The 13,502-nt window shown below is 62.4% G+C and overlaps 1 protein-coding gene across 2 annotated transcripts; it reads right to left on the reverse strand.

Moving 5' to 3' along the window:
• Positions 1-1,106: 1,106 nt before the first annotated feature.
• Itm2c (integral membrane protein 2C) lies at positions 1,107-12,020 on the reverse strand. Of its 2 annotated transcripts, none has more exons than XM_005395409.2 (6): positions 11,797-12,020; positions 5,263-5,403; positions 3,884-4,069; positions 2,909-3,019; positions 2,584-2,734; positions 1,107-2,130 (listed from the first exon to the last, which is right to left on the reverse strand). In XM_005395409.2, the coding sequence occupies exons 1-6, from the start codon at positions 11,917-11,919 to the stop codon at positions 2,039-2,041; spliced, it is 804 nt and encodes a 267-aa protein (XP_005395466.1). In that variant the 5' UTR covers positions 11,920-12,020; the 3' UTR covers positions 1,107-2,038. The 2 variants fall into 2 exon arrangements, with proteins under 2 accessions (XP_005395466.1, XP_005395465.2); XM_005395408.2 differs by lacking the exon at positions 11,797-12,020 and adding an exon at positions 8,203-8,224.
• Positions 12,021-13,502: the final 1,482 nt, after the last annotated feature.

The raw sequence follows: 13,502 nt of genomic DNA on the forward strand, positions 1-13,502 counted from the left end.
CATATTTCAAACTTTTCATCCATGTGGCACTCATTTTGTACAAGGAAGTAGAATTCAGGTTTGTCAAAAAGGCTGGTCAGCTGTTCCATTAACAATAGCCCGCACGCGCCGCTAAGCTGAAATGCCACTCTAACCGTGCATCCTGTCGAACAGCCCTGTCATTTAAGGCAATTTCAGGGCTCCCACTTTGCTCTATTGAGCTTTTCCTTTGCCTTTTCTTTTTTTTGAGACAGGGTCTCACTATGCAGTTCAGGCTGGCCTTGAGCTCACTTTGCAGCCCAGGTTGGCCTCGAACTCACAGTGATCCTCCTGCCTCAGCCTCCCGAGTGCTGGGATTATAGGTGTGCCACCACGCTCGGCTGAGCGTTTCCTTTGCTACTCTAAACCCCTTCCCTAAGCTGTTTAGTCTTTGTGATGCTCACGTGGGGATGGACGCTGGGACCTTATGCCTGCCGGGCGAGTGCCTGACCACGGAGCCGCCTGCCCGCGCCCCCCCAACCCTCCCTGCTGCAGTTTACCATGCAGGACACCTGAAGGGCACCTCTTCACCTCACCCGGCTAGTCCCTGTATTTACTTTTCCCCAAGAACTGACTGTGCCAAGTTAAAAAACCAATCTTGTTGGCATGTGAATTGATTGCACATTTACCTGTGTAGCCCAGGCTGCCCTCAAACTCACAGGGATCCTCCTGCCTGAGCCTCCCTACTGCTGGAACGAAGGCTGTGAGCGTGAGCTTGAGGCCACCACGCCCAACCGCGGTCCAGTTCCACCAAGAACCAGTACCCGCAGCCCAGGCGCCGTGGAGATCAGGACACGGGCACCGTCCTTGTGCTGAAGGACGGAGGAGCGCTGTGACTTCCGTGCTGCGGCTCACGGCATTAAAAGCAGCTTGACCTTGGCCAGGCTGCAGTCCCGCACACTTTCCTCCCTTCCCCCTCCCCGCCTGTGAAACCTGAGCCCCACTAGCTCAGAGGCGGTCCGGAGACCTCGTAGGGGACCCCTGGGCCTCTTTTGGGACCAGGTGCCAGGTCCGCTGCCTTCTCCCTGCCTCTTGTCCCCAGCGACGTCCGCCCCGCCGGCGCCCCGACCTGCCACATGGGCGTCACAGACAGAAGTAAAAGATTTTTATTTTCTACAGACACTTCTGAAAAGAGATCTAATAGAGAAAATATACAAAGCATTGAAAAGCTGCCTCTCTGGGTAGCACCCAAGTGGGACGGGGGTCGGAGCCCCGCCCAGGCTTGGGGCCGAGGACAGTTAGCGTCTGGAACCTCAGTAAAAACATGCAAAAGTGAGAAGGAAAAGGAAAAGGAAAAGGTCGCAGTCTCCTGTGGAGGGGCGAGAGGCAGGGTGCGGGTACCAGGCGGCCTCCCTGCCCTCCACGGCTACCAGAGGCCTGGGCTGGGGAAGCGACACCCCGCCTGTCCGTAGGGCTGCAGCCCACGGACAAGCAACCTCCCTGCCGAGGGGACCCCGCTGTGCTCTCAGGAGCCAGGGGCGGGCCGGCCCCTCAGTTCTTTGGTTGCACTCGGAGAACCTCGTGCTGGACTGACTCCTCTCACCCCTACCCTGGCTCCTGCGGGGGGTGAAGGCACTGACGGGAGGCCCGGGGGCCCCGGACAGCCACGGTCCTTGTGCTCTGGTGGGTCCAACCCCGGGCACGCCCTCCACCCTCCGCCCACGCCCAGCCCGGGCACCTGTGCCACCCAGGGCCAATGCCATGTGGACCTCCCTGCCTGCGCAGACTTCTGAACCCCATGCCCCCGCCCTGCCTTCTAATCCTGCACCTCGGCCCGGACACAGGGGTCCAACTTGAAGACAGTGGGGCTCAGAAACCGTCTTGGGGCGCCCCCCTCCGCCACACGCCACAAGGTCAGCAGAGGCGGGGCCTGGAGCAGCCACAGCCCTGGTACAGGCAGGCAGGTAGGACCGGAAAGGGGGGGACAGGTCACAGCTACGGGAAGGCGTCCACAGTACAAGCTAAGCGAGGGCGGGCGGCCAGAGAGCGGCCAGAGGGGCGGAGGAGAGGGTGGCGGGGCTCACACTGCCTGGCAGATGAGGGTCTCCACCACGAAGGTGTTCTCGAAGTGGCGGATGGCATTGCACTGCTGGGCCCCTCGTTTGTTGATTCCTGGGAGGAAACAGAAAACATCCCAGTGAGCCCTGGGTCCTGGCCTGGAAAGGTGTCTCCCTCTGAGCCTGCCAAGGACCTCAGGGACCTCAAGACCTTGCTAGCAGGGTGGGAAGCCCGGGAAGTGACGTGGGATTCACACTACAGGGGAAGAGATGAGCATCCAGAACCCAGTCAGACTGCCTGTACCTGCCTCTTCCTCGCTGTGTGACTTAGGGCTGTTACTTAACCTCGCTACGCCTCAGTTTCCTCATCTTTCGAAGCACAGCCAGAATGGCAGTGATGATGACTGTCACCATCGGCCATCGTTGGTGGCTGTAAGGCAGCGCCTGGCACGCTGTAAGTGCTGGAGTAGCGTGAGTTGTTACCAAAGCAGCTTTGGGCTCTCGGACAGCTGGACCAGGCACTGCTAGACGGTGGGGACCCAGCGCCCAGGGCGGGGCCAGCACTCACGCCTCCGCGGGGTTCGGCGCCGAAGCCGGTAGGTATCCTTCCCGTTGCACAGGTGGTAGATGAAGGAGCCTAGGGCCTCCTTGTCACTGATGGGTTCCTTCACCACCATGTCCTCCTGCGTGATGTACGTCTGCGGGACGTAGGTCCCTCTCTGCACAGGGAGCGGTCACAGCGCAGGTCAGCACCCAGGGCCTGGCCACTGCTTCCAACACCCACCCACACCCGCCTCTCAGCCGGGGACTCGGGCAGGCCCTGCTGACGTGCCCAGGTCCCCATCCCCAGGCCTGGGCCTGCTCTCCCGGGGCAAGGACAGAGCCCCGCCCACCTTCATGTTCGTGAGCAGCTCCCAGAAGTTGCGCGGGGGCAGCACAACGGTGGTGTTGAGCTCGATGATGTAGCACTTGTCCAGGGAGAGGTCGTGGTAGGCGGTGAGACCCTGCACAGAGAGGACACTCAGTCTCCATGGGAGGCCAGGGCCGGACCACGGTGAGCTGCGAGAGGCTTTCTGGCCAGCAGAGCCCCGGAACCCGCTGCACCATCCCTGGGCCCCAGGGCTCCAAGGAGCGGTGGCCTCCAATCTCCTGGACACCTGCTCAACCCAGCCTGTCTGTAGGCGGGGCCGCTTCCCAGCGGAGGAGGACCCCGCCTGTCCGTGCAATGCCTCGGTTGCTATCAAGGCTCTCGCTGTGGGTCTGCAGCCCCGGGTGAGGTCTGGGGCACATGGTTATGTTCCACCTGTGAGATTTGTCAAAGCTGAGGTCTGATGTCCCCGTCACAGCCTGGACGTCGGTGAGAGATGCTCCATCCCAGGCCCCCGTAGGACACCCAGGACATGGGGTGAACCGCTAGTGTCACCACCCCTACTGGGCTCTGGGGAGCAAGTTTGGGGGAGAGGGCTGGGCTTGTGCTTCAGTGGACTCAAAAACAGTGGCAGAGGAGGACAGGCACCTTGGGGGGAAGGGAACCTTCGAGGCTGCTGGCAAGGCCCCAGACGTCGGCCTGCCCGTGCCATGCAGAAAGCCACAAAAATCCACCCAGTGTGCATGCGGGGCACCTGACAGTGGGTGCCCCCCGCCATCACAGGCGAGCAGACACAAGGCCCAGGGCCCCCACCTTCAGAGAAAACCCCCCACCAGTGAGGGTGGCACCACCTATGTAATAAGAGCAGCGTTTCCGGAAGTCTAGTATCCGTAGTCACAGACGTCAACTACACACAGGTGAGAAATAAACACCCCGGCACCCGCTCCCACCTCCCCGCCCGGCTCCTGGCCAGCTGCTGGCTGCCCGAGGGCGGCCTCACCCGCTGGAAGTCGTGGATGATGTCTGCAGGGTCCCCATCGCCAAACCGGGGCAGAGGGACGCTGATGCGCTCGTAGTTTTCTTCGAGGTAGATCTTCACGTCCTCCTCCAGCTCCATCCGAGTGCGGACCTGGGACAGGGAGTCCTCGTAGAACACGCCGCAGTGGAAGAAGTTATCTCGGGCCAGCTGGACAGGGCGAGAGGGAGAGACAGACAGACGGTGAGGCCGATCGGCGCGGCCACCGCCGCCTACCTGTCCGCTTCTCGCCCGAAGGCCTGTGGGAGCCACAGCAGGCGAGCGAGGCGTGGAGAAGGCGATTCGTGGCCGCGCAGACGGAGAGGGTGTTCCGGGCGGAGGATGTTCTCAGCCGCAGTGTCCCCGGCTGAAGCATGTGGCGCCTAAGGTCCTTCCTGGCCTCAGCCGGAAGATGACGACCACCCCATGCCCTCCACGGAGGGGCCCCCAGGCAAACCCGAGCCGCACGGGCCGGCCCAGCCGGGCACCAGGGGTCGCACGGGCGCGGCAGGGCGTGCAGAGGCCACAGGCCGGGCTCCAGAGCCACCTCCGCGCCTGCCTGTCCCGGCACCGGCTCCGCCTGGGTCCCGTGCCGCTCTCCCTGGAGGAAGGCTGACTCTACGGGCCCAGGGGACAGGGCTGGCCCTGCGGTGGCTGCCGAGCTCTCCCCAGCTGCCCAGGGGAAGCTCTGAGGGCCACTCGGCCCGGGAGTCGGGTTGAGGAGCCCCCAGAGTGTGTGCGGGGGGCTGGGAAGAGTCGATACAGGGAGGAGCTGGAGGTCCCAGGGCCACGACAGAAAGAGGCAGGACAGCCCCCCAGAGGGGAAGCAGGACGCTTGGGAAGCGGAGGGGAAGCCCTGAGGGCGTGGGAGGTGCCCAGCTGAGGTCTCTGGGGAAAGCCCCAGGGACACACCACCTCAGTAATTTCCATCATGGAAAAGCTGGGTGACAACAGACAGTTAAATGCTTTGGAGTGAGTAGTCACTTGGGTCAGCAGTGGCCGGCAAGTCCCTCCTTTGGTCACCAGGAGATTCCCCGCTTACCCTTCAGTTCCCAGATGTGGTGACACTCTCTCCCCGGGTCTAGGCGGCCCTGCCTCAGCCCCAGGGCTTGGGAGCAGGGGTAAGGCGGCCACCCCGGCAGCCCACCCTCCTGCTCAGCAGCCCTTCTGCCTCTCTGGGTCTGTAACCCAAGCGTCCACGCGGGGCGCAGTCAGGCCACCGGCACACAGGACTCGGAGGCACAGGGCCCCAGCTCTGGAGGGGACCACAGGGCGCCAGTTTCTGGGGGGCCTGAGTCTTTTGCAAGGACGCCCCCGAGTGGCGGTGTGAGAGGGACCTCACAGCCGCCGCGTCGGTCAGTTACCTGAGCCAGGAAGAAGTATCTGTAGATGTAGACGGAGGCGAAGACGAGGCCCATGAGCAGCACGACCATGCCCATCGAGAGGTAGCACACGCCGCCCACAGAGCCCCCCTTCTTGGGGCGGTGGAAGGGGGGCCGCTCCTCCTGCGGACAGCAGGGCCGGGTCAGCCAGGTGCCCTAGGCTGCAGGCCCGTCCCCTGAAATCCCCCCTTCCCTAAGGGAGACCACCCTCCGGTGGGGCCCGGGGGGTTGGAAGGACGGAAGGACAGACAGCCGTATCATCGGGAAGGACCGAGCCTCCTCCAAGCTGGGAACAGCAGCCTGGACGCGATCCCGGGACCCGTCTCCTCAGCCCTCGTTACGTCAGCTCGACCCTGTGCTTCCCTCCACGTGGCTTCAGGGCTCAGAGCAGACCAAGGAGTCCACAGGAGTCAGGGTGCGCCCAGCAGGTGGGGGCCCAGCCAGCGAAGGCTTTGGAGCTGGGGGGTGGCAAGACCTGCCCCACAGCCGGAGCAATGGCTGCAACGTTGGGGCCTGGAGGGACTGGGCACAGACGCTGCCCACTGTGCCCAGCCCCTTCTCCGTGGTGCCCAGCAGGGGTGAGCAGACTTCCAGGAATCTACAAAGCTCTCTGCCCAGGGTGCCCACCACACCACCCTCCTTGGGGCCCATGTACGGTCCCTACATGTGCAAACCTCGAGACTGAGGCAGCTGTGGGGAAGCGCAGGGGCTCCAGCTCAGGAGCCTGGAGAGTCTCACTCTGGCTCTGCCACTCAGCACTTACTGGGCCTCAATTTCCCCAAATGGGAAACGGCCATGTCAGACTGAGCTCCTGGCCCCCACGGTGAGCGACAGGGGACCCTCGGCCAGGCTCTGCCAGCGTCTCGCAGGAGCAAGCCACCAGGGCCTCCTGCAAAGCCAGCGCCGGCGGTGTGGCCCTTCTGCCCCCCAGGGGTCTCCAGCAGAGTTTAAGGTGGCCAAGCCAGACCTGCCAGGGGCCCACATGTGCCTGGGGGCACAGTGCCCTCCAAAGCCCGAAGTTAGTTAGAGTCTGGGGGCCCAGCAGGGCACCGCAGCCTCCCCTCCCTACTTCCCACCCCAGCAGAGGTTTTGCTGGGATTAAAAGAGACAAAGAACCTGCCGGCCTTTGCAGAGGATAAAGTACCCGATAAAAATAGCAGCTCCATCGCAGGCCTCTCCTTTTTAGGGAGGCCCCACAGACAGATGTTGAGGCTGCCCTGGGGCTGTGCTACTGTTGCTGCATGTTAGAAAACCGAGAGGCCAGCTTGGGAAAATGCCCGGATGGACGGGGCGGCCTCCTCATGGCGCCTCTGAGCTCCCGCTGGGTCCGGAGTGATCACTGAAGCCCAGAAGGGAGGTGGGGGAGGAGGTGGCGCTTCGGTGGCCCTGGCCGGGTGTGGCTGGGAAGGGCGGTCGGGACCCCTCTCTGCGAGGGCCGGGGATCCCCCACCTCACCCCTCTACATCCTCTCATGGCCAGGGCTGACGACGGACATCAAAATATCCCTCTCCCGGTGTACATCTTTGGCATGCTTCCAGGGGGTTATTCGGAGAAACTGCAGACTTCCGCAGATGAGGGCACAGCCAGGAGAGCTGCCCTCTGGAAGAAGCCATCCACCCACGTCTGCATCAGGAAGGTAAGCGAGGATGCAGACCGATGCCCCCTCAGATCCCATACCAGCCGGGACGAGCTTCCAGGGACAGCTCACGGCAGGGTGTCCCCGGGGGCTGCCACTAGGGAGACCTGCGGTGGAGACAACCGTTGATCCCTGCAGTGAGGCGGCCACATCCCGGCAGCCACTATTTCTTTCTGTGGCTCACGATACTGTTCAAGCTTCAGCTCTTGCGGCCCTTTCTTTGGGTACTAAACTATGTACGTGGCTCCCGGGCCTGAGCAGGTAATGAACTTCCCTTGTTTTTCGTGCCCGTCTATTTCCTGTCAGTTCACCTCAGAGACTAAGATGATCAAAACTTTCAGATGGAAGAAGAACGCGTGAAGTTGTCTTCGCTGACACAGGGCTCTCTTGCGGCCTGCTGTACCCACCAGGGCTAGGCCCCCCTGCTACCTACCAGCCTGTGCCCCTGTGGCTGCAGGGTCCTGAGAAGCCCCAGGATGGGGCAGCGGGGCTGGCAGTGAAGGGAAGGTGTGAGAGGAAACCTCGAGTGTCCCTGTCTGGGGGCAAAAGGCCCAGTGCTGCCTCTGCCTGCTGGACCCAATGCTACCACCAAGGTCAAGGCTCAAATGCAAAGCCCTACGACGCTCGTCCTTCCCAGGCCCTGGCTGCTGGCGGTGACCTGCCACAGCTGTGAGCCGCGGGGAGCAGGGTCTGAGGACTGCCAGGCAACAGGGAGCTGCCAGGCGGCCCCAGGAAATGCTGCTCCCCAGGGGAGCAGTTAGCAACAGTCAGGCATTTTGGGGCTTCCGGTTAGAAAGAAAATCTGCATAGTGTTTCCAAGGCAACGGGCTCTTGGAGCAAAGCGCCTCCTTGCACACTCGTGTTGGGCATGTGAGCCAGACGTTTGGGGACCTGAAGAGGCTTCACTGGGGTCCACGACGGGGCTTCTGCAAGGATTTTTTCTTTTTGTCTTTTTGAGACAGGGTCTCACTATGCAGTTCAGGCTGGCCGTGAGCTCACTTTGTAGCCCAGGCAGGCCTTGAACTCGCAACGATCCTCCTGCTTCAGCCTCCCCAGTGCTGGGATTACAGGGGTGAGCCACCATGTCTGGCTTTCTGAAAGGATTTAGCAAAGCCGGGGGCAAACTGGAGAGGAAGCCACCAACTGAGGGTGAACTTGGCAGACCCCTCCGCTGGAGAGCTTCCCCCCACCAGCTGCTGTCCCTGCAGAGCAATGTCCACATTAGCCACAAGCGGACTAAACTACACCTGCGGGCCGCCTGGGGTCGGAGTGGTCTCATCCCCTACCGCCAACGCCGCTGTCTCGTTTTCTTTCCTTGGCTGCAGGCTCCAGCTGGGAGCGGGGTGCCCATCAGTGTGTCTGGGACAGGCGTCCCGCTGGGAGTGACAGGTGATCAGATGCCCAGTGCCCCTGCGCACACAGCCCGGAGGCCCAGCAGCACTGACGTCACTTGCATCTGTGGCCATGTGCTGACAGGGCTGGGGGTTCACCACGAGTGGGTCCCACTCCTGTGCCCCACTCGAGCCCTGTGGGCAGCATTCGCTCTCTGCACGCGCACTGTCTTCCGTCCCTGACCAGCAGGCTGTCTCCAGAGCTGTCACTCTTGGGAATGACAGACAGCCCGGAGCCTGGAGCCTGGCGGCGGAGGCAGAGGTGCCCCTGTGATTTCAACACAAGTACTAGGAAAAACCCGTCCTGTCAGATGGAGGAGGGCAACCTTGAACCAAGCAGGGATCAGAGAAGCCGAAAATCCCCTGGCCAGGCCTGGAGAGCCCCTGCCCTGCCCTGCCCTGCCCTGGGGAGACTCTGAAACCTGGGGCCTGGAACAGGCGTCAGAGGTGGCCAGATCCGCCCTCCCTCCGCTAACCGAGCCTCCGGCCAAGGGCCCGAGGCCAGGCCAGGCTGGGAAAGTGAAATCGGATCCGCAGGTATGCAGGCTGGGGGAGGGGGTCATGCAGGGCCCATTAATCAAAGGCAAATGTCAAGGAGAAAAGTACAGAGCTGAGACGACTGTAGGTAGCACGTCTCTCTCCGCTTGCAGCCCCCACCTGTGAGTCTGTGCATGCCCACACCCGCCTGTGCATATGCGGGTACACACACATGCAGGTGGAACGTGGGGAGGGGATCCGGCTGTGGGGCAGGGCTGCCCTGGGCCTCCCAGGGAAGGAGTGAGGGCGTGGGCTCGGCACTATCTCAGGGTCCAAACACCACGCGGCTGAAGACCCAGCTGGGCCTCCACCGCCGCCCCACCAGGCACTTCTTCTCAGCCTCAGGGCTGGGGACAAAATCCCCCTCGTTCCAGGGTTTGCTCAGTAGCTGGGTCGTGGCTGCCCAAGAGTTCTGGCTCCTTCCTCGGCCCCTCGCGTGGTCCTTCTAGGGATCGTGTTTGAGACACCTTAGCATCGAGTCCAGTTCAGACTTCAAGTGTTTTAGAGTCACCACCGGCCAGAAGAGACCCGAGAAGCTGTCCTGTGCCTCACCAAGAGTATGAGACAAAATCCCAACGCCCTGCCCTGCCCTGCCCTGCCCAAGCAGGTTCCGGCGCCTCTCACTGTCCCCCACCCAGCCCATCTCTCGGTGCCCAGCAACGGCTGGCACTGTCCTGAGCTACAGTTGTGAAACGGGCTCCCCGCCTGCTCACGCTGGGGCAGGAGGGGAGGCCAGGCGCGGGGCTGGGCACAGGAGCAGCACCAGGGAGCAAAGTGTCCGAGTGTCCTGGTCCAGTGGCGATGGGCAAAGCCAAGGTGAGACACCCGCAGGCTGCTTTGCACCAGCTCAGGGCCTGGGCAAGCTGCTCGAGCACCCAGCACACACTTCTGTGGCCAAGGAGCGGGACCCCAACTCCTCCTTCTGACCGCGGGGCTCAGGCTCCGCACTGCTCATTAGCGGTGTGGGGGAGGCACTCAGCTGGCTCCCACGAAGATGCTGGTATTTCCATTTCATGCTGGGCTAGGGCAAGAGAGGCTGCCCCGCTTCAGAGGCCAATAAAAGTCGGAGGCTGGATGCCAGTTACTGCCCAGGCCAAGTGGGCAAGGGAGATCAAAACAGACCACCCCCAAAGAGGCCGCTACAGCATATTTCCAAATGGCTATTCAGAGGGGCCTCAGGCGAGGACTGCCTTTGAAAAGCTGTCCCTTTGTGGGAGATTTGCATGCATACAGAATCTCAGCCCGAAGGGAACAGCGGGTACAGGGATGAAAACAGCCTTTCTCCAGCCCTCCACCCCAGCTGTCTAGGACAACACTGCGGCCTGACACCGGGCCCGAGGAGGTGACCATGTACTGCCTGGGGGCTCTTAGTAAAAGCCCCAACCTTTGAGTCTGGTTTTAACCAGTTCTCCTCGGAGTCTCACTTTGTGTATGCTTCCGTGCTTATACATGCTAAAAAGTTAGCAGCTCTTCCTCCTGCTAATCTGTATATTGCTAGTTTATTTCATACACTAAAATCCTCAGGTCAAGGCGACAGGAAATAGTCGAGGACCTGCTGATGGAGCTGGAATTACAGGCCCCACTGTCTGGCTTGGTCCTCCCTCCTGCCCAAACCGCGCGGCTCTCAGCAGTAGGGGCAAGATTCCCACTCTTAGCCGGGTGCCTGCTCCTGCCTGAGGCGGCTGGGGAGAGACCTGCGCTCTCACGGGTCCGGGCCCCGCCTCCTCCGAAGGAGGATAGAAGAGAGGAGGCTGGCTCCCTTCGTAAAGCGATCAAGGGCTGAAGAGCCCATGGCAAACTTTCAAAGCTGCAAACCACCGTCTTCTATGTGGAGCGCACCTCCCCATCCAGGCTTGGGGTGAGGGTGGTCGCTGGAATCTTGTCTAGGTAGACGCTGGCTGCGGCAGTGACTGTCACAGGTGGTGGGAGCGCTGCTCAGGGCAATGGGGTTCGTCACCCAGGGTCTCCCCCACCTCGGAGGCCCCTCTCCAGCTCTTCCACGGCCGGGGGATCCACAGCAGGCCCCTGCGTACCTCCGGGCAGGCTGGAATCAGAGCCACTGAACTTGACCTGAGACCTGCCTGTAGGGGGTGGTAGTGGATGTGCCTGCACAAGACGGTCGCCCCAGTCCTGTCCCCAGGGGCCCCTCCGTGTCACACTCCATGCCGCGCAGCCAGTTTTCCACGGCGGAAATGTCTCCCATCCCCTGGCTCTGAGCGCAGGAGGGGCACACTGAGACGCGCCCCCACAAAGCCGGCCGCGGGCGCCTCGGGGTCCCCTCCCGGGGAGGAGGGGGCGGGCCGGGAGGAGGCCGCAGAAGGGGTGCGGAGGACAAAAGCGCCTGGCCCGGGCCCCCGGCTCCACGGAGGCGCGGCCGGTCCTGTCCTGGTTTATTTCCATTTCATCACTTTCTAGCCTGCCAGTTCCAGGGAGGAAGAGCAGCACACCCTCCCCACTTCGGGAGGAAATCTTAATAACCCCTCTCCCGTCGTTGGCACTAGTCTCCCTCCCCCACCAGTTCTCCGGCCAATCGGGTCCCACCGCCCTAGTTTGGGGAAGCGGCGTCCAAGCCGCCTCCCATCCCCCACCTGGGGACTGCACTCGCCGTCCCTCCCCATTGATTGGAACCAGACGCGAACCCCGAGCGGCGTTCCCGCACGAGCGCGCACCGGCCCCCGGCCCCAGGTTCTGCAGCCGGGCGCCCCCGGGCCCCTCCACTCTGGGAGGAGAGCTTGCGCGCTTTCCCACGGAAGGAGCCGGGACCAAAGACCTTCTGCTCTGGGCAGACGCTGTAGGACAGAACCCAAGCCTGGTCCCCACTTGGGGATGGACGTCTCACCCATCACAGCCTCCCTTCCCGGCTCTGCTCGCGGCTCCAGGCTCCCCACGTCCCCGTGCGCCCCGGGCCGTCCCGATGCCCTCGCCCCCCGCCTGAGCCGCGGCCCCGCTCACCCTGGCTGGCGTCAGCAGGATCTCCGCGGCCGGGGCGGGCGCCGGGGCCGGGGCGGACGCGGACGCCGATGCCTTGTCGGCCTTGACGCCGGCCACGGCGGGCTGGAAGCTGATCTTCACCATGGCTGCGCCGGCCGCGCGTCCGCCCTGCAGCTCCGCCGCTGCAGCCTCTCGGAGCCGTGGCGATCCGCGCGCTGCAGGCACCGGAAGTTTGGATCCCGGGCGCTTCCAGGCCTCTAGCCCCACCCCCAGCCCGCCCCGCCCCCGGGGGGCCCTGGCGCCCACAGCGCGCGCGCCCCCGGGCCCGCAGGAGGCCGACTGCGCGCCCCGCCGCCGGCGCGCTCACATCCATCCACCCATTCATTCGCTCCCTCGTTCCTTCGCGCATCTCTCAAGGACCGGGTCCCCCGCCAGCCCACTCCCTCTGCACGGTCCGCTCCAGCCCAGCTCCACACTGCAACACCGCTGCTCGGCGTCACGACGAGGTCTCCAAGCCCATGGAGAGCCTCGGCTCTAGCAGCTCCCAGGCCTTCTCCTCCCACCGGTCCTTGGCGCAGCGAAGACCTGCAGGGCCCGTGCTAGGTGCTCGCCCTGGTCCTGAGCTCAGAGTTCATCCTGCCTCCTTCCTTACCCCTGTCATAGGACGTGTGATATAGGGATGATATACCGACCTCCAAATAATTAAGGGAAATATTGTAACTCCCAACCTGCTAGATATCGGAAGCGCCGATTTCGTGTTCCCTAAAACTGAGGAACGAATTCCACAAACAGCAGTGGTTAAGAGTAGGAAGAGTTTATTGAAAGAAAAAAGCTTCTAGGAGAGGCAGAAGTGGGTCTGGAAAGTGGGTTGCCCAATGGCGTCGCTTCTCACGGGTGCTTTATTGAGCAGAGTCATGAGGTGAGGCAGGTTCAAGGTGGGACAAAACTATAGTCAACTAATAAGAGTACAAGTATAAACAGGGTGTGGCGGTGCACACCTGTAATTCCAGCACTCTGGAGGCTGAGGCAGGAGGATCGAGAGTGCAGCCTGGACTACATGTCGAGATCCTGCCTCAAAAAACTAAAAAACAAAAAATAATACAACTATAGTGGCAATGTGAGGTGGGACAAAACTATGGCGAACCAATAAGATCGCAACAAGTGTAGTCCCTCAGGTAATATTGATTAAATGGGGATCAAATGGAGGAGCAAGTGCATGTGGGACACGTGGGAGGGACAAGAACTCCTGGGAGGGGCGGGTTACGGAGGTTTGGTCCCCACCCAAGGCGGTTGGTGCTGTTTAGAATATCAGTCTGCGGCCCTTCGTCCCCAGGGGAAGTGTGCCAGCGGAGTCGTTCCTCTTTTCTTCAGGCCTGGCCTTCAGTGAGCCTAGCCACAGTTGTCTCCTGCACTGCCCTCTCAAGGGCCCACCCCTGTCTGCCTGCCTGTACTATTGCTAAATAACCCTCCGCCTTTCCTTCTTGTGAAAGCTACCCGGGCGCCCCAGGTGGTGCATGCTGCCGCTAGAAGGCAGGTCTTGCCTCGCTGCCCGCTGGGCCACTGCAGGAGGCCATGGGGAGGAGTGGGGTGGGGAGGCGATCCACAGCGTTGGGGCCGGAGGCTCAGCTTCCAGGCAAGACTGTCCCCGCACAGCACCATGAGCACTGGGACGATCCAGACAGCTGTGGCCTCCCTCGGTGCCGCACCTGCCTGGACCTTTCCTCGCT

This window comes from Chinchilla lanigera, unplaced genomic scaffold (assembly GCF_000276665.1).
Source record: "Chinchilla lanigera isolate Chin_1 unplaced genomic scaffold, ChiLan1.0 scaffold00052, whole genome shotgun sequence".
NCBI classification, from domain to species: domain Eukaryota; kingdom Metazoa; phylum Chordata; class Mammalia; order Rodentia; family Chinchillidae; genus Chinchilla; species Chinchilla lanigera.

Excerpts from the sequence above, each read along its gene's own strand:
- Itm2c (XM_005395409.2), bottom strand. The coding sequence starts at position 11,919 with ATGGTGAAGATCAGCTTCCAGCCCGCCGTGGCCGGCGTCAAGGCCGAC. Across the intron at positions 3,020-3,883 it reads TCATCCACGACTTCCAGCGG|GGTCTCACCGCCTACCACGA; the intron begins GTGAGGCCGCCC and ends CTCTCTGTGCAG. Across the intron at positions 2,131-2,583 it reads GCGCCGAACCCCGCGGAGGC|GAATCAACAAACGAGGGGCC; the intron begins GTGAGTGCTGGC and ends GTTTCCTCCCAG.